The sequence below is a fragment of the Erithacus rubecula genome, assembly GCF_903797595.1.
Source record: "Erithacus rubecula genome assembly, chromosome: 22".
Taxonomy (NCBI): domain Eukaryota; kingdom Metazoa; phylum Chordata; class Aves; order Passeriformes; family Muscicapidae; genus Erithacus; species Erithacus rubecula.
The window spans coordinates 386181-413433 of NC_136674.1; the positions used below are offsets into that span (position 1 = coordinate 386181).

At 45.5% G+C, this 27253-nt stretch overlaps 1 protein-coding gene across 2 annotated transcripts; it reads right to left on the reverse strand.

The window, feature by feature from the left end:
* On the reverse strand, positions 1 to 24074 carry PAFAH1B1 (platelet activating factor acetylhydrolase 1b regulatory subunit 1). 2 transcript variants are annotated; one of them, XM_079325063.1, is made up of 11 exons: positions 23907 to 24074; positions 9969 to 10177; positions 9470 to 9554; positions 7910 to 7984; positions 6896 to 7102; positions 6402 to 6570; positions 5625 to 5727; positions 4734 to 4962; positions 3386 to 3487; positions 2623 to 2779; positions 1 to 2120 (listed from the first exon to the last, which is right to left on the reverse strand). In XM_079325063.1, the coding sequence occupies exons 2-11, from the start codon at positions 9998 to 10000 to the stop codon at positions 2047 to 2049; spliced, it is 1233 nt and encodes a 410-aa protein (XP_079181189.1). In that variant the 5' UTR covers positions 10001 to 10177; positions 23907 to 24074; the 3' UTR covers positions 1 to 2046. The 2 variants fall into 2 exon arrangements, with proteins under 2 accessions (XP_079181189.1, XP_079181190.1); XM_079325064.1 differs by lacking the exon at positions 23907 to 24074 and adding an exon at positions 23674 to 23696.
* Between the last annotated feature and the right edge of the window lie 3179 nt (positions 24075 to 27253).

The window sequence follows — 27253 nt, forward strand, 5'->3', positions numbered from 1 at the left end:
TTCCACATCACAGGTACCTTTAATTTCTCATTCAGGTTTGAGTTATGTACATGAGGGTGGTTTACTTTAAATAAAGGTTCTAGGTCCTACCAGGAATTAAACAGATGTCATTACTTTACAGTTGCAGATGCATGGAGGGATTTAAGATGCACTACTTTTGTATCTGGAATTCTCCAATAGGACAAAAAGCAGCAAATGTTTCCAGTCCAAGCAGCTAACAAACAAAACAGACTTTATTCGTGCATGCTTATGCAGCAACACACACTGAGAATGACAGAAACCACTGGCTTTAAGAGATCAGCCTGGATCTTAACCTGGCTCTGGAAACCCCCACATCAGAACCCTGCTTTCTGCATCGCTGCCCAGAGAATCCCACACCCCATCCCAGCTCCTCCCACAGCACAACGGGTCCTTCAGGGCCCACTCTGGCAGTTTCCCCTGCACCAGTGCAGTGTGTTCACCCTCCAGCCCACCCTATGCTGGTCAGGGACTCTCAGCTTTAAAAAGGACATTTTAAAAGCTATGGATTAAACCAAAGGAATAAAATAAAGCACAAATTCACCTGTTAAAACATCAGCCTGGTACTTCATTGTATTTTCAATTTTAAAGTTCATTTTTAAAAAGACCTGGTTAGTTTGATAAGTATTGTAATCCTTGGTTATCTACAATGGAATATGTCACCAAAATGCTGATTAAAATATTAATAATATTTTCATTCATTTCAGATCAAAGTATGTAACCTTAGGGATATGCAAATTAAAAATTGTGTACACCAAACAACATAAATACTAATAACTGAGCTGGGCTGGTTTTGCTGATAGGATTTGGGTTTGGTTTTACTGTTTAGCATCATTCCCACAGATGGGTGTGGGCTTTGTTCATGGCATCTTTCTTTTAGAAGCCTGCATGGATCTGACCTGCCATTGTCAAATTGATTCTCAAGATACTTAGTGCTTCCTTTAAAGCACTGCAATGCTGCAGCACAAGGTTCTTCTCCACTTGCAAACCCCAGGACGTTTCTAGTGGAGCCACATTGCCAAGGTGAGGATCACCTCATTGTCCAAGGAGGCACTAAGGAAACCAAGAAACTTTTGTATACCCCAATTTCCTGCCAGTGAATGAGGGAAGTGTCCTTTGATCCTGCTGTGTAATAGGAATTGCACATCTCTAACAAACATGGAAAGCAAACAGCAAGTTGGACCACGGCAGTCATTTGGGAGAGGAAGCTCTACTGGAAACTGGATCACTAAACTCTAGTGGGATGGACAACTCCTCCTGGAAGTTTGTCTAGCATTAAAAAAAACCAAACAAAAAAACCATTTAAACTCAGTTTAACAGCACAGCTTAACCATTGAATGACCAAATAAAAAATAAATACATTTATCACATCAGCTGCGACTAAGATTTGTTGTCTTGTTTCAGGTTTACAGTCAGTTCTATAAATATACCAACCCTTGCGTGATAGGAGGCCAAAACAAAGTGTTTTCTGTTGATTTGGCAAATGTTTCATGACAAATATTCCAGAGTTTAATTAATTTCCATTAATTACATATAAGGTTCAGAAGATTCTGAATTGCAGCCTTATTATCTAGTATTCTTAGAGAAGATTTATTAAGCACACTTAAGTGATGTTACATAGATACACATTTCTGAAAGAGCCCTACAAAACTTTTCCCAAATGAGGTCACCAATTCAGGCACCAACAGACAGCAGAAAGAAAAACAGGTATAATTATCCGACATAACGACACTGTCAACTATTCAGTTAAGTGCCCTATTCCAAGCATCCCACTTCTGCCTTCTCAGGTCTGATGTGACCAATGCCAGCCCATGTTCTTAAACCTATGGTACTTCTAGACAACGTATGTAAATTTACAGTATACAATTTGGATTCACCATGCATGAATACTTTGTGTGTAACATTTAATAAGCTCAATCTACATCCAGAATAATTTACATGAAAGGACAATATTTATTTAAACAGAGCTCAATGGGTAACCATGGTATCTGAGTGCATCCAGAGGAAAAGGGGTCACTGTGAACTCCATCAGCGGCACTCCCACACTTTTACTGTTTGATCTACACTCCCAGTCACCACGTACGGGGCTGTCTTGTGGAAATCTGCCAGGAGACAAAAGCTCACATTACCAATGAATCCACAACTTCTGCATTTCCTACTCACTGAATGGCACTGCTTTTCCAGAGCAATTCTACCAGCTCAAAGGCCAAATTCCAAAGCTCCTGGCTGCACTGCTATAGCCAAATTCTCTCATGCTGTTACCAAGATCTGGTAACATGACCAGGAATGTCCAGGAATTCAGACTAACTCTTTTCTGGCTGTTGTGCACACCCTTCTTTTCCTTTTGCTAGGCAAGCACTGACTCTAGAGCCCTCCCCAGGCACATGCACACTCTGGTGACAGATCCCAGAACTCCCTGTCAGTTAACATCCTTATCCACGTGCAACTCTGGCAGCAGAAGTGGAAAAACTCAGCACATTCCAACTCTACAACTCTCATGGGTGGGGGGCTTTGACTAGAGATTTGAGATAATTTCTAGCTGCTTTCCTCTCCACAGAGAGCCCAGCTGCAGGCAGCACAGCCGTGGCCAGCAGCAATACATACCCAAAGAGGTAACAAAGTGTTCGTGCGCGTTGAGGGTTTTCATGCATCGCTTGTTCTTGAAGTCCCAGACACGGAGAGTCTTGTCATCAGCACAGCTCAAAATAAACTTTCCCCCAGAATGGAACAGGACGCCACGTACCCAGTTATCATGGCCCACCTTGTGCACAAGGAGAGATCAGTGAGCAGGCTGAGAGCTGAGCATCCCACACCTCACACCATGGCACATGAGGGACCTGCCTGGCCCCACAGACAGCTCCTGAGACCTCTCAGAACCCACAGCTTATCTCCAGTTTCTATTATTACACACCTATCAGTTCTCCCAACAATGCAAATTCCTGTACTGGAAAGCAAACAAACAGCAGTCCTCATGTGATCTGCACCAATTCTGCTCTCCAGCCCCAGCACCCCCACCCAGTCCAGCCAGAATGTGAGCTGGGAACTGCAGGCTATGGCCCACGGGGAGCCCCACAGGTGGCAACAACATGATATTTCACAGAAGACAAAATTTAGATCATTACCAGCATTTCTGTAAACAAACCGAGCTACTCATCACAGAACCTACACCACAGTATTGCATTCACACTATGATTTTGGAGGTTGTCAGTATTTCTTAGCAACAACAAGATCTGAACTGCAAACTGCATTTCCAGCATTTGCATTATTATAACTCTGCTTTCTCTTGAAAACATGGCATGCAAGATAATACATTTCATTAAAACTGGTTGCAGCTATGACTGCCAGAAAAAAAAACCAATAGACTTACAAGTGTCATAAGGCACATGCCAGTGCTAATGTCCCACATCTTAATGGTCTTGTCTCTGGATCCAGACAGCAGAAAAGGCCCAGGCTTGCCACTCTTCTTAGTCTGCACAAAATTATGGTTTAAGTTATGGTACACATAGAATGGAAGTGGGAAGAGGAGGAATAAGACAGATCCCTTCCCAGTAATTTTGCTTAGTACCAAATCAGATCATACAAGAGCTTACAGCAAATAAACCCACACTGACAAAGCTGGGTCACAGGCACTGGCCCTAATGCTACAAGAATTACAAGTCTGTTAAAAGAAATGGTCGTTTGTCCTGCTGATTTCAAGCTAAGTAATTCTTTGAATACACACCTGCCTACTGCACAACATCCTGTGTTAACAGCAGACACAGCTCAAGTGCCACATCTCGGGATAAACAAGGGCACAGCTCACAGATACCTCTGTGTTCAGGTTCTTCATAAAATGCAATGAGGCAGGGTCAGGAATTCCTGATGGGTTTCTGTGTGCCCAGGCGCGGCCCATGCCCGCTGTGCCCGATCCCGCCAGCAGGGGGCAGCGGAGGCAGCGCTGCACAGCCCGCGGGCCGCAGCAAGGCACACACGAGCTTCCGTTTCGATTACTTACAATTGAAAGACTACAACATTTGACTGAAATAATCTGTGAAAGTCATCACTAGACAAATTCCTGTGTTCAGTGTGGCTACTCTTCCCCTGGGGTGTCCATGACCTTCGGGGGCAGAGGGCAAAACAGCAATGCCGGGTGGGGGGGCTGACTAGAAACTGGAGTTGATTGCTAGTTCCTTTCTATATTTTAACATCCTTAGAACGAAATTTCTTCTGGCCTTTAGCAAGCGTTTTTGTAGGCTCACTAGAAGAGGTGTCTGTGATCACACAAACTGGGATTCATTTAGTTATGGAATGCTTTCTCCCATCAGCAGCTGTACAGTAAAACACAGCAGTCGGTACTTGACTCCTTGGTAGACACTGCACCCAAGGCAGCTTCATTTTGCATTCCCGACTGGCCCTTTTCCCCCTCCACCTTCCAATTGCTCAGCATCCTTATAATGTTCACATTCTGCCAGAGAAGCTGCTTTACACATTTCTTGGCTGCTGTACAAGACAGTGATCCCACTCTCACCCCTGCCTGAACAGAGCATCTTTCCCAAGTTCATTTCCGCTAGTGCAAAGACAGCTCCTAACCACAAAAGCTGGATCCTGGGAAGCCAAGGCGGGGCTTAGCTGCACACCAAGCTCCTCGGGCAGAAGTTACTGATACAGCTCAGGGCTGTCAGTGCTGCACAGAGCTCTCCCCTGTGCACGCCCCTGTAACAGCCCGGGAACGTTACCTCTGATCCTGTAGCTTCTGATATGGTGGAGTAGGAGCTCTCGGGAGCCCAGGAGATGCACTCTACCACATGCTCGTGCTCTCGGAGCTCAGCTTTGCACTCCTTTGTCGCTACCACCCACACGCGCACCGTCTGGTCGTTGGAGCAGCTGGCAATCAGGGTGCCGTCCTGGTTGGGCCGCACCATGCGCACCCATTCTCTGTGCCCCGTGAAAGTCTTCACGCAGTAACTGCAAAAACACCAGCACTCAGCCAGGGGCAACCCCAGACTGCTTCACCTGCTCTCAGCCTTAGAGATAAAACATTGTCGCACACACGTGCTCATCCCGCAGGTGATGGAGCACCCATGGAAAGGATGCTGACATGAGAAAGCAGCGACAGCTAAGAGCTAGGAAAAACTCGTAAAGGCAAAAAGCAGGAAACCTGGGGAAAATGAAGCTGACAAGACTATTTGCATTAAACAGGTATCTTAAGAACAAGTAGAGATTTACACGGCATTTAGGTGTTAGAGAGACAACTGACAAATGAATCAAGCAACAAGACACAAAGAAATCAGGAGACACCTTGATCTGTGTCAAGAAAGGTAACAGACACTCACTTTAAACTCATGGTTAACCAGTGAATTTATTTTCCTAGTTGGTCACAAGCTAGAGACCTACCCTCACAGCTTCCAGAAAGACAAAACCAGTCAGCTTTAATTAGTCAGTATTAACACCTAAACGCCTCTGCCCAGTGATGGAGGCAAAATCCTTCAGTGAATTACTCTACACGGCACCATCACTGCTCAATTCAAACAGTGCCTGCTGACACTCAGATTCCTGTGGCCCATTTCTATACACAGTGGTTTCTCCTCGCTTTTGTTCTGATGCTGTTTGCTCACAAGTGCACTTACCCTGTCTGGACTTCCCACATTTTGATAGTTTTATCCCTTGAGGCAGAAACTATATGATCTCCGTTGGGCATGATGGCTACTGAAGAAACGTTATGATCATGACCTAAAAACAAAATAAAACCTTTATTAAGTGGCACTGGCAGAGTTTTCACAGAGCACACAAGACTTGCCTTTTTTTTAATTTTGGTCAAATACCTATAGTAGCAGTGCATGTTTTAGGGAATAATCTTTACAAGTAAACTTGAGGTTTTATGAATATTAGAATTTTATAGCTGTGGTTGTTGTACTTTCTCATTTTGCCTATGGCTTTCAAACCCAGTGCAAAGGGAACATTCCCATGTGATCTAACAGATGCAGCCAAACCCTGCAAGGAGCAGCCACAGCTCCTCTGGCACTGATTCCTCCCTTCCTGCAGCCCTGCAGCAGGAATACAGAGGGCTGAAGGAAGGAATCTTTCACTGATTTAAAGAAAGTTTTATTGTCGAGCAAGCATTTAATATTTAAAGCAAAATCCCTGTCATTTTATTTCAGTATCATTATGGGATGCTTCCCACACTATCATGCATAGTAGATTTAAGATGCTATTTCACTCCATAAACACTGTATGTATCCCCCATTTACAGAGCACTCAAAACATCAAATTATATCTCCCCTTTTTCTTTTGGAAAACACTCTGGTCTATAACCCCTTTCCACATCAGCAGTTTTTCTGGATTAAAAAAAAAAAAGAAAATCTCTTCACTTGACAGACTGCTAAATTAATCCCTTTATACCTTACCATGCATAGTTCTGATGCACTCGAAGCCCTGGAAATCCCATAGCTTAATGGTCATATCAGCAGAACAGGAGGCCAAGAGTTTGCCAGTGTGGTCAAAGGAAATATCCTGCACAGAGTCTGTGTGCCCCTTCAGGGTTCGCTCAAAGTCTCCTGTCTCATAATCCCACACCTGACAAGAGAGCAGAAAACCTGTTAGCAGCAGCCCATTACTCTTTGTATTCTCCAGCCTCACACTTGCACTCTGCTGGCCAGTCTGGCACCTGGTTCAATAATTAATGAAGTAAGAGACAGACAGCCCTAAAAAGATTAACAGTGGAGAAGAATAAATTTCTTTTTATGTGGTTTTGTTACTTACAAATTAATTGAATTCATATTAATTGCATTTTGAAAAATGCTTTTCAGCTAACTTTAAGCATTATAAACCTAGCAGGAGAACAGTTTCACTGTACTGATTTCCTCTATTCCACAGGCAGCTGTCTGGAGCACACACATACCTTTATTGTGGCATCCTCTGAAGCAGAGACCATAACACTGAAAACTGGATGGAAAATGACTCGAGTGACAGGACTCCTGTGGCCACTCAAGGCATACTTCTCTGGAGGACGAGGAATCCACTCCTTGGGGTCTCGTTTCTGACCAAGAGGCCCACCTGATGTAAATTCTTCCTTAGCTTCATTCAGCTTCGATTCTAATTCCATTACCTAAGTGGAATTTTAAAGAGATCTTTCATTTCCAGTTTTATTCGAGATCCAATTCACCTTCTTGCATTAGTAATCCAAATAACAACTCACAAAGCAAAGATTGCATGGACCAAAACTGATTACCAACATTCAGTAGCACTGGTTTTAAAAATCAAACCTAAATTAATCATTTATAATTTATTATTTAATAATTTATAGTTAATTCTTATTATTTTAATCGTCAATCATTTATTCTTTTCAAATTCCCAAATATTTTCACAGGAAAAAGAAGTTCTACATAACCTCCTTTACTCTCACACTCTACAAATACATCTGAATGACTATTGTGCCAAACTACCAAAGAAGGTTGTGCTAACAAAAAGGAATGCTACTGCTGCAGGAATTCTGTGTCCTGCTGGAGCCAGCACACACATTAACCAACAACAGAAACACTGGAGGGCTAATAAACCCTCGCTGTATTAACCTGCACAAGGGATAGGACTTCATTGTCAACACGCTGATTTTAGGGGGTTTTTTGCTTTCAATACACTCCTGAGCCATTGAAGCATGACTAAAAAGAGTTTTGTAGTCTACATTTGCAGCACAAACCCCAGTGGAATGCACTGGAGCTAATGGCTCCTTCCCTCTAGGGCCATGGCCAAGGACAAGAGGCAGCACTGATTTCTCCTCCATTCTAGCCCAGCCTGACCTCTGCTCACAGAGATTCCATCTCTTTACTCAACTGCCTCAGGCACCTCCTGCCTCTCCAGCTTCAGGACTGCACATGCATGTTCAGTGCTGAAGGCTTCCTTTGCTACCTCTACTTACCTTCTTTTGTAATCTTATAACAGATGTCCATTTTTTTTCCAGAAGTCCAGCATACTTCTTATCTAACTCTTCATTCTGAGAAGCAGCATTGAAAGAGGATAAAAAGCAACACAGAAATATGAACATCAGAGACACAGAAGTGACTAAATGCTGCACTTTCTTTCCATTACAAAATTAGAGTCTCATGCTACAATAATCCTAAATGAGATGCAGATAACAGACATCAGAAAATAACCATGCCAAGGCTTACTCCACAGAAGACAGAAGATCTGAGGACTGACTACCTTGGTCAGAGACAGATGTTGATCTACTACTATAGAGGGGACACTTGTAAAAGCTGGAGTTATCTGCATGAATAATCCATACAAAAATTAAATCTCTCTTTGCAGAGCTACACATCAATCCTTCTAATTTACTCAAATAATTTCAGCCTTTACCTTTTTTCTTCCATTTTAGTATAGCCCACTCCAATTCAGATTTTCTTGCATGAAAGTCGTGAAACTTTTAGCAACTGCATTTTCTCTGTCCCTCAGGACCATCTAACCTATTTAGATTGCTTTCCTAAGCTTTGGGAAGAGGAGACTAAATTAGGTCGATAGATGAGGCAGATAGGGGAATGATATTAGGATTTTCAATTATAAGTATGGTATTTCAATTTGTCATTTCTACTTATTTATTTAATACTAGTAGAAAATTGGAAAAATTAAGTCAAACTTCAAGCATTTTGGAAAAAGAACAACTCAATATATGTAACAAAGAAAAGCTAAGGATTTATCCAGAGGATTTTTTCAGCACACAGAAGTTTACTACTCAATCCAGCTGCAGCCATATGAAATGCACACTTCCTATGCTAATAGGTGGCAACGTTAAAGATTATACCAAATCATCTGTGACAAAGACAAATCAACAGAATGAAGTTGCAAGAAATGACTGGTCTGAGTCACTGGCATCTGTTCAGTCTAAGCAAACAGAGCTGGTCACACAATCACAGAATCAGACTGGCTTGGGTTGGAAGGGACCTTGAATCTCCTTTTGTTCCACCCCCTGCCAGGGGGAGCACCTTCCATAGACCAGGCTGCTCCAAGCCCCATCCAACCTCCCTTACAGGATGTGGGACTTCCATGAACTGTTTCAGCCTGCCTCCTACTACACTATTACAGACAACAGACTCGGGCAATGACTTTAACTCCTGACCCAACGCAAATCCCAAAAAAATCTTCCAACACTGGCTCTGTATGATAAAGCAGAGGACAAAAGTAATCCAGTTTTGTCTTTCTGTTTCTCAAAGATTCCCAGTGAAGTCAGTCTCCAAAGTTGCCCAGTCTCACACCATTTCAAATCTGGTTATAAAACCATTTGCTCAGAAATGGCCAACTCACCCAATGATTATTTTTCCCTTTTCTGGCAAAGTAATAAGCTGTGCGAGTTCATCACCTCCAGTTCTGAAACTGCCTGAGCTAGCAGGTAGGTAACAGACACAGGTTCAGAACACATGCAAACACCATAAAAGTGACAGAGTTCTAAATTAAAATGTAGATGAAGAATCTTGTTTGAACTCACCACATCTAATTCAGCTTCCTTTTTAAAAACCGAATACGCCTCCTCGTAGCCATTGGAACGGAGGTAATCTGCTATCGCTCGATTTCTACAAAACAGCATTGCAAACACAATTCAAGCAGCCAGAGACTGCCACACAACCCAGCACATTCTGGTCACATCCTTCTCTACATTCCAAAGTAAAATAGCAAAATATTTCCAGATTTTTTTTCAAGATGAATGCAGAATTCACAGATTGCAGCTTATATTGAAATGTGCTTACTGCAAATTGAAGAATCCATCCTTTATGCCATCAGTAACTTTGAAATTATATTTTCATCATTTCCCAATTCTAGTTTCAAATACCAATTCTAAGAAAAATAAAGAGTAGGGAGATCCAAACCACAATACACAGCACTTAAAGGGCATGTGAAGAGACACTCCAAAATCTACTTGGAAACAAATACTAATAACTGAAGTCAAATAAAGATGCAACACAAACTTAAAAACAATGATCCCTTACAGTTCATCTCGTTGCCTTTGTGACAGCACCATCGTGGCTGAGATGTCAGGTTAACGTGATCGAGCAGTGGCTTCTCCTCAAGAGCTAAAGTCTTGGGAACCCCGGATCCACAATTCAGTCTGCCACAGTGGCTTAAATCACAAGTATTTCCCCAGATGTGAAATCCAGTAGGAAATCCAGAGGCATTCAATACAGAAGATTCAATCCATCTACAAGGAGGAGAAAGAGACATCATTTGTTTCCTTGAAACAAGCATTCCTCAGGCAGCTTTCTTAGATTTATCCAAACAGCATCTTTGAAGACTCCAGCTCTACCCCAGCACGGGGCCCTTGCAGCTACAGTGCCACACAACTGCAGCACACAAATGACTCTTCCCACTCCAGAACCACCACCTGAGGGAGTTCCAAAGAACCTTTGACTAAGAGACAATACTTGTTTTCTTTTCAGTCATGTGTTAATGTAGTTTACTCAGAGTTAATATTTCATCTCACCCACATTTAGGGCACAGCAAATTTTTAAACGGTCATCCAATGTTACCAGAGTGGCACCATTACCACAGGAAGAGCTGCCACAGGCCCATTACTGCATCTGGGCTCGGGCAGGAGTGATCACAGCACCTCTGGCATGGCAGCCAGCTGGGGATACAGCTGAAACCTGACATGCTGAGATAGCTCAAGCCAGTGGAGCTGTGCTTTTCCAAAACACTCTGATTCAGGAACAGGAACTGCTGCATTCTCAGTGCACAACCTGCTTCAACTGGGCAGCGTTCACCTCTGCCACAGTGACATCCCCAATCCCACACAGCAGCACCGCCTTTGCTTTCTGCACTGCAGGGACCTCGTGAGCACCACGAGCATGGCAAGTGCTGAAATGGCATTTCTGGCACACCTGGCAGGTTCTGCACACAACTCATCATGCACTCAGGCTGCTCAGCCAGTCTGACTGACCAGCAGCCTTCAGCACCGAGATAAACTGAGGCAACACACAGAGGCTCAGAGACAGCAGGTGGGTTTGTAAACTTCCCACCTTCCTTCCTGCTCGAGGACTGCGTGCTGCCCTGCCTCACTCTGCCCCTCCCTAGACACACAGCTACACTGACTCCACTATCACAGCTCAATAACAATTTCACTAAGGAGCCTCCTTTAAACAACAGTCTGCTAGGAAAAAAGTAAGGAAAATACTAAGCTTGTATTATTAATGGCTACTTATTCATCACATGGGATCAGAGGCTTCTTTCTAAACCTATCTGGGCCCTGCTGTCTGCTTCAAAATGAGCTTAACTGCAAGTTGCTTGTTTCTACCCTGCTGGTGGATCTTCCCCATTAAATGCTGCACACCATAATACTGCCCGCAAGCCAGTTAGGATAGGAACACTCTGAACAGGCAATGCCTCTTTTAATTAGTCTAACCTTTTCCCCAACAGTGATTCCAGAAACAATTCAGCTGAAAACAAACAGCATGGGCTGCATCCTCACAGAGAACAGAAGCAAGCATTTCACTGACATTGTCCCATACCTAATCCATGCCAGGTAAAGAGACAACAGTGTTTCAAGAGATGTGCGGTGCCCATACAGAGCAGAGCACCACCCGCAAATTAACGGCAATGTAGTTAATTAACATCAGAGCCAAGGTCCTGCAGGGCCCAGAGGCGCCTGCAGAGGGCGCGCCGCGGGACAGGCGGGGCAGCAGAACGGGACCGGGACCGGGACCGGGACCGGGACCGAGACCTGTGGAACAACGGCAGCGCTGCTGGGACAGCCCGGCCGCAAACATCAACCTCCAAAATCTGCTCTAGGACTGCCACGGGGAAATCCTGAAGGTGTGGTTTCTATTATGAACCGCCACTACGCAGTGAATGCCTAGCAAATCCAGTGCCAGGGTACTGACTCCAGTAAAAATCCCAATATTTCATTCATTTTCTTGTGGCACCTGGGAGATGCAATTATAGCACTTGTCTAAAAATTACAGCAACTGCGTTTGTAAAGCCATCTTTCACAGGTTCACCTATTTAGAAATGCATTTTCCCTTCTCCAAATGTAAAGCAACCGCAAACTTCTCCATATCCCATATCCACTTCCTAACACCTGGGCTGATCCACAATCACTGAATTGTTAGTGAGAAACAGATCCTAGTAAGATAAATTCCAACAGCTACAGGGCAAAGCAGCTACTGCTGCTATTAGCAAATTACAGCTCAGCCAAAGCCACCAATCAACTGATCTACAGGATCTCACTCCTCCAGAAAGGGTCTGTTCCAAGCACTCTGCTCTGCATTCCTGACTTTTAACTACGAAGCCACCTGAGTAGAAAGCAAAGTATTTTTAGCACTGCCTCCTTCATAGACAAGAACAAAACAAACAAAACCAAAACAAACACAGCCCACCACAACAAACAAACATCCCACATACAAACAATCCACTCAAGCAAAAGTGCCCAAACCCAAAAAGCCCAAAAGGACCACCATTAATGACACACCTGTGCCACTATGTGCACTACCTTTTTTCCAGCTGGAGCAGACTTTGTGTCATACAGGCTTCAGCAAAGCAAGACTAACCAGTCCTCTTCCATGACCTGCCAGCCACACAGCTCAGTCAGGAGAGGCAGGAGGGGCTCTGGGGGACCCCTGGGGAACAAAAACAACCCAGGAAGAACCACCACCTGCTCATCACACCCTGCCTCAAACTGGTCACCTTGTATCAGCAGCCTAAGGCAATGCCAAGACTGAGTTAAATCTTTTGAAAGAAAAAGTGTCTTTGCATGAGAATTTTACTTTGCCCACTATTAAATACAGGAAAAAGCACACTGAACTCAGCCACTCATGGAGTAAGAGCTATTAATTGTGGACCAGGGTGTGCCTTTTATTAATACCCACTTACACTCCTCCAAGTTGTAGTTTCTAACTCCAAACCTATCTGATCCCCTATCAACAGACTGCACCTACAAAAGCACCAAGAGGCAAACCCCTGCATAAGGACAGTAACAGAGGGCTACAGGTGTTCTCAGCAGTATCAGGTGTCCTTGCAAGCCTTTTAAAATTGGGAGCTGGCAGCACGCCTGTCGCTGGCACAGGCACGGCACATGCAATGGGCACCTCTTACTCCTCCTGGCAGCACAGGACCTGCAGGGCTTTCAGAACAGCAAAACCACTCCTTACCCAGCAGGACACCCAGGGCACCCAGCAGGGCACCCAGCAGGGCACCCAGGCAGGACACCCAGGCAGGACACCCAGCAGGGCACCCAGCAGGGCACCCAGCAGGGCGCCCCGCAGGACACCCAGCAGGGCGCCCCGCAGGACACCCAGCAGGACACCCAGGCAGGACACCCAGCAGGACACCCAGCAGGACACCCAGGCAGGACACCCAGCAGGGCACCCAGCAGGGCACCCAGCAGGGCACCCAGCAGGACACCCAGCAGGACACCCAGCAGGACACCCAGGCAGGACACCCAGCAGGGCACCCAGCAGGGCACCCAGCAGGGCACCCCGCAGGACACCCCGCAGGACACCCAGCAGGGCGCCCCGCAGGGCACCCAGGCAGGACACCCAGCAGGGCACCCAGCAGGGCACCCCGCAGGACACCCCGCAGGGCACCCAGCAGGACACCCAGCAGGACACCCAGCAGGACACCCAGCAGGGCACCCAGGCAGCCCCACGCCACGCTGGCACCGGGCACACCGACCTGGCACAGACAGGAGCACCCTCTTCCCAGAGGCACTAACAGCATTGCCCTGACTGCTGCTGCTTCCTGGCTTCAAACACCGGGCTCTTCCACTGATGGCTATCAGTGTGCTTCAAGTGCTTCCTACATTACTGGAAAACTTCACAATAACTTACTGAGAGACCTGCAAATGAGTCATAAATGCACCAACAGCAAAATGAAACAAGTTCAGCTCCATTTGTTAGCTGAAACAGCTCTGCAGGAGGTATCCATGCACAATAGCTACACACTCAGTCACAGCAGAAAAAATAATCACTTTCAGGCAAGAGATTCCCCTCAGCTCATTGTATGTCATGCCAATAATGAAACACCTTGGTTTGTAGGCATTTCTGTGACTGTATTCATACTTGATTCAGGAGAGACTGAAATATTTTCTATAAGTATTCTTCAAATAAAACTGAGAAACAGATTATGGAATCAAGTCAATTAATCAGCATTTTAGTCTCAATCTGACAAAAATCCTTGTTCATTTACCAGAACCAACATCAAGCAAGAACAAAATTACTGGAATTAAAATTCCTAAAATCTAGTCTGTAAACTTCTTCAGAGTTCATTATGATTTTGTTTAGCAGAGTACAATGGATGCTAAATAGTACCAAAATGTGGGTTATATACCTAAACCCTTCCAAGTCCACATTTTCAGAGGTGTATCCTGAGGTACCAAACTCCACCATCACAACAACCTCAGCATCAGGTTCTTCACTGCCTTCGTTTGCTCCTATCAAGTGTGTCAAAAACACTTTTAAGGACCAACACTATAAACCCACCCCTGAAATGGCTCAGCTGACTAACAGTGCCCAGCTCTGCTGGTCAGAAAGTCACAGCAGGAGTCACTCCCAGCTGAGCTGATCCAAATCACCTGCAGTGAGCTGTCCTGTCCCAGGAGCTGTGCCAGTGCCTGTCCCTGCAGTGCTCTGCTACCACAGTGAGGTGTAAGGAAACCAAAAATCAGCTTCAACTTCATTCCTTGCTTCACAGCACTGGCAGCAGCAGTCAATTGCTCCATACACCAGCAGCACCCCAGGTTCACCCTGCTGCTGCTGTCCAGCAACCTGACATGGTAGTGCACATCCCAAATACATGTCCACAGCTCCTCCAGGAACTTAACTGGAAATCAATTCCATTTCTGCAGTTTTTTAGGACCATTGCTTAGACTCCATAAACAGTCTTCCCCACAGAAACACAAGCTTTGTACACTAAACATGTCACTGTAGTTCATTACATTAAAAATTAGAAGTGATACATGGCATCAATTACAGAGCTGAAGTATCAGCAGATACAGAACAGACCAGCAGAGTGCAGCTCTGAAAGCTCAACAAAGCTTTAAGCTCAGCTTTTGCTGTGCTCTGGGAATTGTACATTTTTGCCTTTTTTTGTAGAATTCTAATACTTTAGTTAACTCAGGTGCAAGACCATTTTTCTGTAAGTATTATTATGACAACACTTTTAATTATATTCTACAAGAACATTAATGAAGAAAACAAAATCAGATGTCACTTTCTCAGATTGCCAGCTCAGGCACATCTAATACAGAGCATTTGGGTGTTAAAAGGGCACATGAGCCTCACCAGCATCAGGAACACAAAACTCGGTTCACATTGTGAAATCAGTTAAGCCTTTTCCATTACTCACATTTAGGTTCAAATTTAAATCTTAATTTATCATTTGAAATGTCAATAACCCATATAAAACTTAAAAATACTTTGGAGTGTTCAGCTACATGTTACCAACTTTCAAGTGGTTTCTCTAACACATTCTATCATTCTTAAAAGGCTTTTTTACCTCAAAGAAAACTCCTGAAGTTTACTTCTGACTTGTTAACATATCCAAAATCCCACTTCAGATAGTTCCCTCTCTTCAGCTAATTTACAATCCCAGTGAAAGGCCAGTCACTTATGAAAACCAAAGGCCACCAAAAAGACTAAGTGAATTTATATAATGGCAATTAAATTCCACAGTTCTTTAAAGCTGTAAGTATTCACTTGTGCATTAACAGAGGAGAAACTCTTGTTGCATTGTCTCTGGCTGGCACAGGAGGTCCTAGCAAGGTTCTTCAACAGTGTATCCTGTTTCATAACATTAACAAGAGAACTTAAAGGAGTTACTTGAGTATTCCCAGGCAATTATTGCTACAGTCCCTATGGAAGAACTAGACTCCATTAATTGTTCTCTCATACCTCTGGATTATGTTGCTAATTTCTACCAAGTATATAAGAAAACTTTTAATTTAAAGTAATTTTAAATGGGTCTGATTTTGTTTTAAAGTCCATAAGCAAAAAGCTGCTTTATCAAACTCAAGCCACAGAATACAGTAACTCTTTCCACAAATGTACTCAAAATCAGATTCCACAGAATTGAAGTAATATCCAAGATTCCTGGGCTAAACTACTGGGACCTGAAAAGGGTTCCTAGATATGTCTCTTATCTGTTGATAGGAAAGAACAACAGTTACAAGTAAAATAATGCAGTTCCTCTCCTGCCTCCATCTTGCCCCCCGTTACTGCAGGAAAGCTCATCCACAGTAGAAATCACCCAGGCACAGCCATGCAGCTGCTCTTAGTGCAGCAGACAGACCTTATCCTAGAAAATGTTGGAATCCATCACCTGCTAAGCCAGCAGGGATGAGTGGGAGAATATGAGAAAGCTACTCATTTATGAGCTGGGTTAATCTTTTTTCCACTTTTCAGCCTACATCAGTAAAGCTGGCTGAGGGATTACCACAAAGTGAGCTTCAACAGCTATATGATTTGGGAAAAACAAAACAAGGAGCAAATCTGATCTGAATTACAACTCTGAGCCTTATTTTTAATTCATATGTTTAGTAAGCCTGTTATTCTGCAATTAAGGGAAGTCTCAAAACGCCCGTAGGTCAACACTTTGTGTGATACATCTGGATACATCCAGAGTAGAGCGTTCTGTGCAGTGCTTGTAATAATTCACAAAAAACATCTTCCCTTTCACTTCAGTTACAGGTTTATCAAAGGAAATCTATTTTAACATTAAAAAAGTGAAAAATTTTATGCCTGTTTTCTTTATGCCATTTCACCTACTTTTACAGCTTTTGCTAAGAACCTGATACAGTAGTTTAGTTCTGAAAATAATTCAGCACTAAACCCACGGGGAACTAGAAAGCAATCTGTAGCAGATCAGATATAGTGCCTATGTTCCAAAGACTTGGATTGCAGGTTGCAATTCCATCTGAAAAATAAAGCTAAGGAATATCATCAAGATGCTCTACACCAGGAGCGAGTTGGCTGCAGCAAGCTGCCTAAAGAAACACCTGTGCATTTTGAAATCAACTCCTATGCCTGTCTGCTTTCCTGTATTATTTCAAGCTAAGTTTTTAACACATCACTGGCAGTCACCACCCACCTTTAGGACTGTAAAATAACAAAACACATTTCTAGCCTCGTTATCTTCCCAGGCACCAACACTAAATGGCTTTGAGGAATCTGGACCAAATTTGCTTAGAAATTATTTTTTTTTTTAAATTACTCAAAATTAATTCAATCTTGACATTTTTTCTCCATGTATCACTTCAGTTTTGCAATTCTGATAGAAGCATGATACAAGTAATTCTCAGGAGAAACATCTTGAGCACTGTCACATCATCTCATTTAAGAGCCTTTGAGCTTCCTCCAGGTCAGAGCTCCAGCATAAGGTCTGTGTGTAGGCTTTGGTGGAAAAAGAGGGAAAACATCCTTCTTCTAGCCTGCCTGCTCAACTCTGTGTGAAAATGCAGGTAAATTTAGCTAGCAATAAAGGAAGAATGCAGGCTGCAGTAGCAGACAAAGCTTTAGCAGGTGTGCCAGGGGTCCTGACACGCTGTCCCTGCAGTGCTGGGACAGTGCAGGACAGCAGCAGGGACAGCCTCACACACTCCATGTTACTGCTATCAACACCTGCTCACAGCAAAGCACATCAGGCTCCGCTGGGTGACTCCAGCAGGGCCCTTTCCAGTGCCATTATTGCTAGGTCAAACAACACATGCACGTTTTGGGATAGCAATTCTAGACCACCAGAAGAAGAGATGCACTGAGATGTGTCTGTCAGCAGCACGCAATGGATTTGAACTTTGCTGGTATTCAAATTCAAATAATATCCAAATTCAATCATTAAACTGCCTGTTACACTGGAAATGTGACACTAACAAAAACTACCATGAATTGATCAAATTTATATAGAGAAAAACAGAAGGAAACTTAAAGGAACACCCATGCTAATACTTAAGAAATAGAGGAAGGTGTAAACCACTAAGAAATCCAAAGAACTTAGACAGAACTTCCACTCTTCAATCATGAGAATATTGTTGGTCCTTTAGCCGCTTGTTGACCAAAAATGGCCTCACTTTCCCAGAGGGGAGGGAAAAAAACCAAAACAAAAAGCTCATCATAATTGTCATCTGTAACATCATTCTATTACAAGGAACAGTGTTCAAGCCTTCATGACACTAGAACAAAAATAATGAAATCAGGGTTCTGGTAGAAGGTGTCTCATCTTTCTTATCACCTTCACCTACTACACTCCTGCCCCTAAAACAGAGTTGAAGGTGAGAGAACCAGAAACTTCTAGCATTACTGGTTTAACAGACACCATCTGTTTAAAATACATACAGACACTCATTAATGACATCATCCTCTTAATAGATTGCAAAGATATGAGCATTTAAACAAACCACATTGTTTATCCAATCCCTTTCTTCACCCCAAAAAGCAGGTGAATCCAGCACAAGACAAGCTGCCAGTGTTGTTTCTTTATGGAAGAAACTGTCATTTATCTGCAGCAAACAGCCAAGATGCTTCCAGCTGATTTTCCTCTAGTCTTAAAGAAGGATAAACTTAACACCTTTGCTTTAGCATTAAGCTGAAAAACAAGGCAGAGGCAATCTCAGGGGGAGTTGGGAGGGGGAACACTTGTCCATCTAATTAAACCAAAAGAATTTAAGGTTTGTGGAGCACGAGGGGAACAATTAACATGGATACAGGAGACAAGGTATAAATAATCTCAGCCATGAATGCCCCTGTGCTATCCCAGATGCAAACCAGTACAGCAGCAGCCACAGAGCCTGTCGCCTACCTCACAGGAGGTGTGACAGCTGAGTCACCAGCCAGCCCCAGAACAAAAGGTGCCTCTCAACAGCCTTCGACCAACTCCCTCAGCAGGGACCTACTTAACAACGGATCCAAGGAAATTACAGGACACACACTGCTGCACCACCTACAAACCTCAACCAGGGATGGCCCCATCTCTGGAAACACCTTCTCAAGGCTGCAGCAAGTAGTTACTAGTAAAATATGTCAGGTAAGTCTTCCAGAATCAACAGAACCACAACCATGAAGATGTATTTGTTACATTCACTTAATCACAATCCTTATCCAAAGTCCACAAGCAGCCAAGCCAAGCTGCAGAGCTCACTCAGAACAGTACCAGTAAGAAGGAAATGGCAAAAATAATTCCAAATGTATTAACTAGCAGGCACTTTGAATTAATAATGTTGATTTTCTTTTTTTTTTACACAGTTATACATGAATCAGTGCTCTTGGTCAGTGTAACAATGCTGTGCACAGCACTAGTTTCAAAAGGACTGTATGTTTATAGTCCCAAGGAAATGGAGTTCAGCACACACTCACTTCACAAGTAACATTTTGCTTTCAAAGTTCCTGACAGTACATGCCAGAAGGAAGTGAAGTGATAGGTGGCTTCCAAGACAGTGAACTAAAAGCAAGAGAGCCTAAGTCACACCCTTAAGGAGAGAGCAGGAGGTTAAAAAAAAGAAAACAGAATAAGCTTTTAAACATCATGAATGAGACAAACATTGCCTCATGCAAATCCTGCCTCAGCTGAGAGGAAAAGGCCCTTCTTTAAACAACTAAGATACAGGTTAGCAATATACATCTGTTGGGCTAACCCACAGCAGCTGGCATCTCCAGGGTAAAACTGGAATTCTGTTCTTCATCAGACAAAATCCTGGTTCTCACCAATGCTTTTAATATGTACTGCTCATCAGCAGACCTTAGAACACGACAGGAATGAAGAAAAGTTTTGTTCTAAAATAACTGCAATACATGAAAACCAGACATTGAACCCCACCTAGGCTCAGGACACCATTAAGCTGAGGTGACAGGTCCCACCACAGCTCTGCACCCCAGGGATGACACAGTCCTGCCCACAGAGCACAGCCATCCACACTCCCCTAGCATGGACAGCATTCGGAGCAAGAATTCTGAGCAAACAGCTTTATATACCTGAGAATTGATTTTAAACAGGTCAGGATTGTATCTTAATGTAAATGCCTACTTTTAAAATCTTAACGTGTAGCCCACTCTGTCAGGCAGATCAAAAGACAAAGCAACATCACCCATGAATAAAACCCTCAAAAGCCACATTAGGAGCCCCATTTCCCTCGTGTCAGGTAACAAAGTAGCTCCTGAGAAAGTCCTGAACCCAGGCAAGGCTCCCCCAGTGCAATACATTTTTAGTAGCCGGGTTGGCCTGCCAGTGATACTGAAGGGAGAAAGAGGAGCCAGTTGTAACGTCACTGACAGATCTGCAAGTATGGACAGTGCATAATTAACGACTTCTCTGCAACAAACCTCACAGGAGGGTCCAGCACCATTCTATCAGCATACATGGCTCTGATCCTGGGGAAAGATCCTCAGCTGCCATCACAAATGACATGTTAGAGGCTGGAAACTCCACCACGTCCTATAGGAAATCTGAAATCATTACCTATTAATAATAATTACGGATTTCTATTTGTCCTTTTGATCTCCTAAATTTAGGCCTACACAGTTCTTATTTTCAACCTAACAAGTATTTCAGTGCCCACTTCATGGAAGTTTCAGCTGCTCTCCCAGTATTTGCCTTTAGTTTAGAAAATGGGCCTGAAGTTCACCAAAGCAGAAAATGAGCTGATCTAAACCGAACTATTCCAACGTCACTCTCCTTCCTACTATGGTAATTCCAACCCCTCTAGTTCAGGAATACAGGACAGCTACAGAGGGTTGTAAAAAAACTTAGAAACATATGCAGTCTATACCTGAGTACCCTGAGGCAGAGGGGCCCAGCTATTGTTTGCCCAGAATACCCCACAGGAAGTATAAATACATTATAATTAATGATGGACACTGGCTGTGGAGTTCTTCATGGAAGACAAGGTTGGAGTGCAGCACAAGGCAGTCAGCAGATGTTGGTTCTGGAGCTGCCCCATCCATAGCAAGTTGGACAGACAGCAAGTTGAGAGCACAGACACAACCTGAGCTCCCAGGCTGGGAGGAGCACAGGAGCCAGGACAGGCACAGGAGTCAGCAGAACAGGCCAGACGGAGCCCACGTGCAGCCAGGAAGAAACTGTTGATGCCTTTTGCTTCTGCAGAACCCAAATGAACAAGTTACTCCTGTAGAAAAAGTGACTGCCATCATTTCAAGGGCAAAAAATCAACCAAAACTGTTAAGATGGCAAATATTTTACTGGGTTCTTCATTGGCCTTAGCCTGGATATGCATTAGACTCAGGTATTTAGCTCATGCAGCCACTGAATCCTGGAACATCTACTCCAAGTGAATGAACTAGAAATAATGCAGAAACCACTGTTCCTTATTTTAATTTTGGGCACACTATGAGAAAAACAGTCTCTTTCTTGTGTGTCCATCTCCTATCACAAACTGCACTCCAGAACTGAAACCTCAATGAAAAAGCAAAACCTCAGCCTACTTCAGAACCATCTGTGTTGGATGCTGTACTTGCTCCAGTCAGCACAGAAATCAGGTGGGAATGCCATGAGGCACATGTGGAACAGGAGAGCACTTCCAGGGGCAGCCCTTCCTAGGTGTTTCCTCCAATCCCTATTGTATTCTCCAAATCCTTTGTTCAAACGCCTTTCCTACACAACTTTAAGCAGTAGTATCCAAGGGGGACAGCAATGCTCTTCCCAGAGCTACAGTGCTCCAAAGGGCTTCCAAAATCCCGAGATGTTATTTTAGGAGAACTTGGCTCTTGAGGAGAGGCAATGCAATCCAGCCTGTGCACTGACAGCAGTCACTCCACTGTGGTCACCAGAGAAACCAGGGATTGTCTCTTCCCGTGTGCCCACCCATAATCCGCTCTAACCAAGAAGTTCCATGAACAAATAACAGCATGAAGCCACAATACAGAGGCTTCTCGAGATTCCAGAAAATCCTGTGTTTAAAACACCCACACAGAAATTGCAATTCTTATCTAAAGTGTAAATAAAATCAATTCAACAAGTGCATATCTAAGTGGATAAATTGAAGCGGTTATCAGACAAAAAAAAAAAAAAATCCGGCTTTGCAACAGTGACTGGTCACTTCTCACTGCCAGACAAATCAAAATCCACCCTGCAGAAAAATCAGCCTCGGAACAGAATGTGAGATTTGTATCATTTCCGAAGCTTCCTGCACCATTAGATTCTTCCCTAAAGAAGAGACTTCATTGTTACGGCAATTAGTATTCCTCCACCCCGGCAAAGGGAGGAAAAAAAAGCTCTGAAAGGGTAATCGAGCCATTTCGCAGCTTTGCCTCCTTACTCCACCCAGTCTCTTCCCTGCTCAATGGCTGCTCACAGCATCCACAAACATGGGAACAGCAACAGAAACACACAAAAACGAGATGCCCGAGAACAAGACGGATATTTCCAACGCATCTTACAGTTTAAAAATATTTTCTTTGTTTAGCTCCCCAACATAATTTTCCTATTTAACAAAATTACTCTAAGGGCAAATAACATTCTGACAGCAGACCCTCCCTCTCCCGAAAACCAGCCAAATGCTGCAAAATCATTTACAAAATGATCATCACTGAACGGAGGTTCTTTAACCACCACCTCCCAATGCCATGAACAATACTGTCATAGGAACATATGCTTAAAAGAATCACCACAAAATTTAGCCAGGTCAATACGATCAAACATTTAATTATATTAAAATGGTGTAAATTAAAGATTTTTAATATAGCTTAGATTAACCTTCCCCCATTCCTAGTAGGCAATTCATTATGAAAGGACTTGACCTGCACCAACCAAGCCCACTGCTGCAGCACTATCGGCGAGGGAATGGCTCGAGTGATACCATGGCAAAGAAAGGGAAGGTGTCACATTATTATTGGTATTAAAGGTCAAGCTTAACTGCATCCACCTTAAAGCAAAAATAAAATTTAGGAGAAAAAAAAAAAAAAATCCCACGCCCACAGAACTGAACAAACCCCAAACTTTTCAAGGGAGGCACCACTCCCACCCCCCAACTCCCATCAAAAGCCCTGCCTGCGTATAACCTCCTGCTGAAACAAAACCTCGGGAGTAGCAATTAATACAAGATTTTAGCAATATTATAAGGTTTTCACGGGAAGCCTGTGCACCTGCAGCCATCCAGGCAGCGATATGACCCCCCAGAAGGAGAGATTAGACTTCCCTCCCCCGTTTTACTGCAGCTGGTTCTGAAGGTCTGAGCCACCTCCTATCGCTGCTGCCCTGCTGAGCACTGCAGGAAAACTGGGGATGCGAGACAAATTCTGAAACAACACCTACTCCTTTCCCCGGATTATAAATTCTCGCCTTGTTTTCGGTGCCTCGGCCGCGCTGGCCGCCGCCCGGCCCTGCCCGGTGCGAGGGTGACAGGGGGAAACCCCGGCAGGAACCGGGGAGGGATGCTCGGGGTCCCCTCCGCGCACACACCGGGCCCACCGTCCCTGAGGGCTGTTTTATGGGATTTACCCCGGCCCATCGCCTCCTCCCGGTATTTGCTAAGTCACGGACGGAGCGGCGCGGCCCGCGGGGGGGCACACGGGCCCGGCGGCGGCTCCGCGCCCGCCCCGCCGCTCCCGCCGGGCCCTGTTTTCCTGCAGAGTCACCGCGGGCGCGGGCCCGGGGGCCGCGGGGGAGCCGCGCCCCAGCCCCCAGAGCCGCCCCGCACCGAGCCGGGGGGAGGACACCGGGCCGCCCCCCCGCCGCCCCCCGCCCCGCCCGGTCCCTCCTCACCAACGGGCGCGGCCGCCATTTTGAGAGCGAGGAGAGGGGGGGCAGCGGGGCGAGGGCGGGGAGCGGGAGAGGAGGGGGAGAGCGGAGAGGAACGCGGCGGCCGCTCGGGCCCCGGGCCGGGACGACCCGCGGGCCGGAGGGGGGGGCAGGGGGCCCCGGCCTCACCGAGCCCCGCCGGCGTCGCCGCCTCGCTGTGCTGCGCGGGGCCGGCGCCACCCGCCTGTCCCACTCACCGGCGCGGCGTCCCGGTGAGGGGTCGGGGTCCCGGTACGGGGTCGCGGTCCCGGTGCGGGGGTCCCAGTGCGCGGTCCCGGCGCTCGGGGACGCTCCGCTCGCTCCGCGCTGTCAGAGGCGCCGCGGCCGCCGGGAGGGAGGGCGGGAGCGGCGCGGCCGCCGCGGCGCTGCGCATGCGCGGCCGGGGGCGGGGACGGCCGCCCGCCGCCATCTTGGGCGGCCGAGGCGCGGGGTGCGTGTCCCGGCGTGCTGCGCGCGTTTCCCGGCGTGCACTGCGCGGCCGGCCGCCTGAGGGGGCGGCCCGGGGACACCGGGAGAGGCGCAGTACCGGGCACGTACCGGGCATTTACCGGGCGCACACCGCGGGCACGGGCCGCGGAGGGCGAGCACAGCAGCAGTGACGCCGGGCGCGCCGGTGTCACCGAGCACCGGAAAGACCACACCGGGGGTGCACCACATCGCCCGCGGCCTCCCGCAGGCACCGGGCACTGTCGTGCATTCCGAGTGTCCCTGCCCAGGAGTCCCTTCCCAGGACAGCTCTGTTTTAGTGAGTGACCTTGTCCCGCACATCTGGAGTCACTAGAGTTGAGAGAAACGTTTCTACCTTTTGTGCCAGTCACCTCCGTGTCACGGGAGCTCTGGGGTCTCCGGACTGCATATCCCACAGGGTCGGTATAGAAACACTCGCACTTTACACTGAGAACTGAATGCTTACAGAATCTACACACCCCAGTCAGTTACATCTCAAAGTGCCCTTTGTTTAGTATCTCAGAATGGTAATTCCTGGTGGTAAACCGAGGCACAGACCACTGCTGCTTTAACCCATGTGCTGGCAAGGGTGACAGCAGAGCCCTGGCACTGCCTGTCCCAGCTCCTGTGTGACAGCACAGCCCAGCAGCTCTGTCCAGCCGGGTGCTGCCCCCAGGTTGTTCTCAGTGCTGTCATCCCCCCGGTCGTGGTGTCACCAGCGCGGTGAGCCCTGCAGCTGTGCTGGCAGAGAACCTGCCCAGGCCCAGAGCGCTGCAGCCCCAGGTGCAGCGAGCACAGCCACCTCCAGCAGCAACAACGCACTGAGAGTGGGGCCATGCAGCTCTCGGAAATACCGACCCAAGGGAAGAGGTAATTCCAAGAGGAAAATTGTCTAGACAGCAAAAGCAGAAAGAAACTTCAAGGAACACTGAAAATTTCGTAATGAAAAGCTATACAGTCTTATCTCTTACTCTTGCGAGTAGCAGTGAAGATTACTAATGTAGCAGCTCATATAATGGATCTCTGTGTTTGTACCCAGAGCACCTGAGGGTGCTGCTGTCAGCCTTACCTGTGCTGGGCCTTGGCCCCTCACCCTTTTTTATTTTATACAGCAAATTCCATGCACTCATCAGTGTTATTTCAGACAACATAAGAAACACAGGGGACTGAAATTTAGGGGGAGACTTTCAAATGATTGGCCAAATTGCCTTGGCTTCACTTCCATCTACTTGCAAAGCAGGTAAAACTGCTTTGACAGCCTTAAAATTCTAATATTTCAAGTATTTTTGGGTGCGGATTCAAGTGATAATTAACATCTACCCAAAAAATTAAATCTGGTTTGCAGGGAATAATGAATGTACCAGAGATTTTTAGGACATTGGTATTTTATTCTCATTTTACACCTGGTCTTCCTTGTAATATCATTGCTTAATGCTAGAATGGAAAAGAAGTCCCAGCTGCTAGCATGTCTGAATCATGAGGAGTCTCAGAGCCCATTTTTCTGGATAATTTCCTTAACTGCCACCATGTACCTTGCTAATAGCAAGCACGGTCCCTGTGCCTCAGAGGGGACAGGCAGATCCAAATTGCATAGCTCCTTCTCATCTCAGCCTCAGTTTTTTCCCTCAGAATATTGCTAAAGGTGGTGTTTGCAGCTTGCACAGCTCTGCTGCAGTGTGAGCCAGGCTTCTCCAGGGGAGTTTTTGCTGTCTGGGGTGGCACACACAGCAATAGTACAATACTACAGCCAAGATGATGATTCCAAACGTTCCATCAGCCCTTGCCACACACTTCCTGCTAAACACGGAAACTGGATTCATTGATAATTCATATGTTGCCTCTGAATGGAAGCAGTCATTAATATTCTGCAGGTGTACCTGTTTGTGTAGCAGAGCACCTGCAGTGACTGTACCACGGCACCAGCTCCTGTGTGCCTGACCTACAAAAGATGTGAGCTGTTCAGCCCAGAGCTCTGGAACAGAAAGAGGCGCCTGCAAATGCCTCCACAGATCTGAACTGAAAGATCTGTGCAGTTTTAGGTCGGGACTGAATTCCAGTGACACAAATACTGTCATTACAAGGTGCCTAAGCACATACCAAAGGAAATTAACTTGTAGCTGTGGCTTGCAATTCGATTTAATGAGTCAATGGGCATACCTACCTGTGTCATTAACCCTGTCACTGGGATAAATCACAAGAAATGAGCATTTTTTCTTCTTTTTTGTTCACTAGTGAATAGTGATTTCTCTGTGGTTCAAGCAAGACTCTAGAACTGCGAATATTCCACTTTATTGTTTTTATGGGTGCAAAAGTTTTAGAAATCCCACTCCCAGTACTCATGTGGCCTTTCCTCTACATTATAAATATAAGGAGGAGGGCAATTTCTTGTCCCACTCTACATGACATTCTCAATAGCATTAAAAATAAGCTAAACAAATCCTGTCTTTGAGGTTCCTGTATGGGGAACCTTGGCCTTGTGCAGTCTTCCCTTGTTGCAGTGAAATTTTTCATTGAAGTGAGCCCCTTTTATAATTTAGTATGAAGGAAATTAAAATTTAATTTTCAGCAAGCGTCCCTGTTTTACTGCTAAAAGTGGCCATGCCTGTTTTTATTCTGTTCTGCATCTCACCTGGACTGCTGATGACCTAGAGCTTATGAAGAGTTTGTGCAGCTGTTGATGGTGATGTGTTTCTGTATCTCAATTCAATAGTGTTTGATAGTCCATGATGATACTGCTTTCACGTGGTTCCTTCTCTAAACTCACGTGTTAGTTCTTTTCCTAGAGCCAAAGGATGAAAGTCCAGGTGCAAGTAGCATTTCAGCCCTTATCAGTTCTGTCTGCACTGCTGTCCCCTGACAGGCCCTTACCCAAACCTGACTGCTCACCCTGGAGGTGCAGCCATGGGCCTGGGCTCCCTTGCTGGTCCCAGTTACCTGCTGGTTCCTCCGTGGTTTTGGGAGGTTGTAATTGGCATCTGCTTGGCCTCACATTCACCTTCTCTGTCCCCATACAGTGAGTAGGATGTTAAAAATATCCATTCTCTGTGAGACTGTGAAAGTAAGTGTTGCCTATAATAACCTTGTTGAAGTTTTTAAC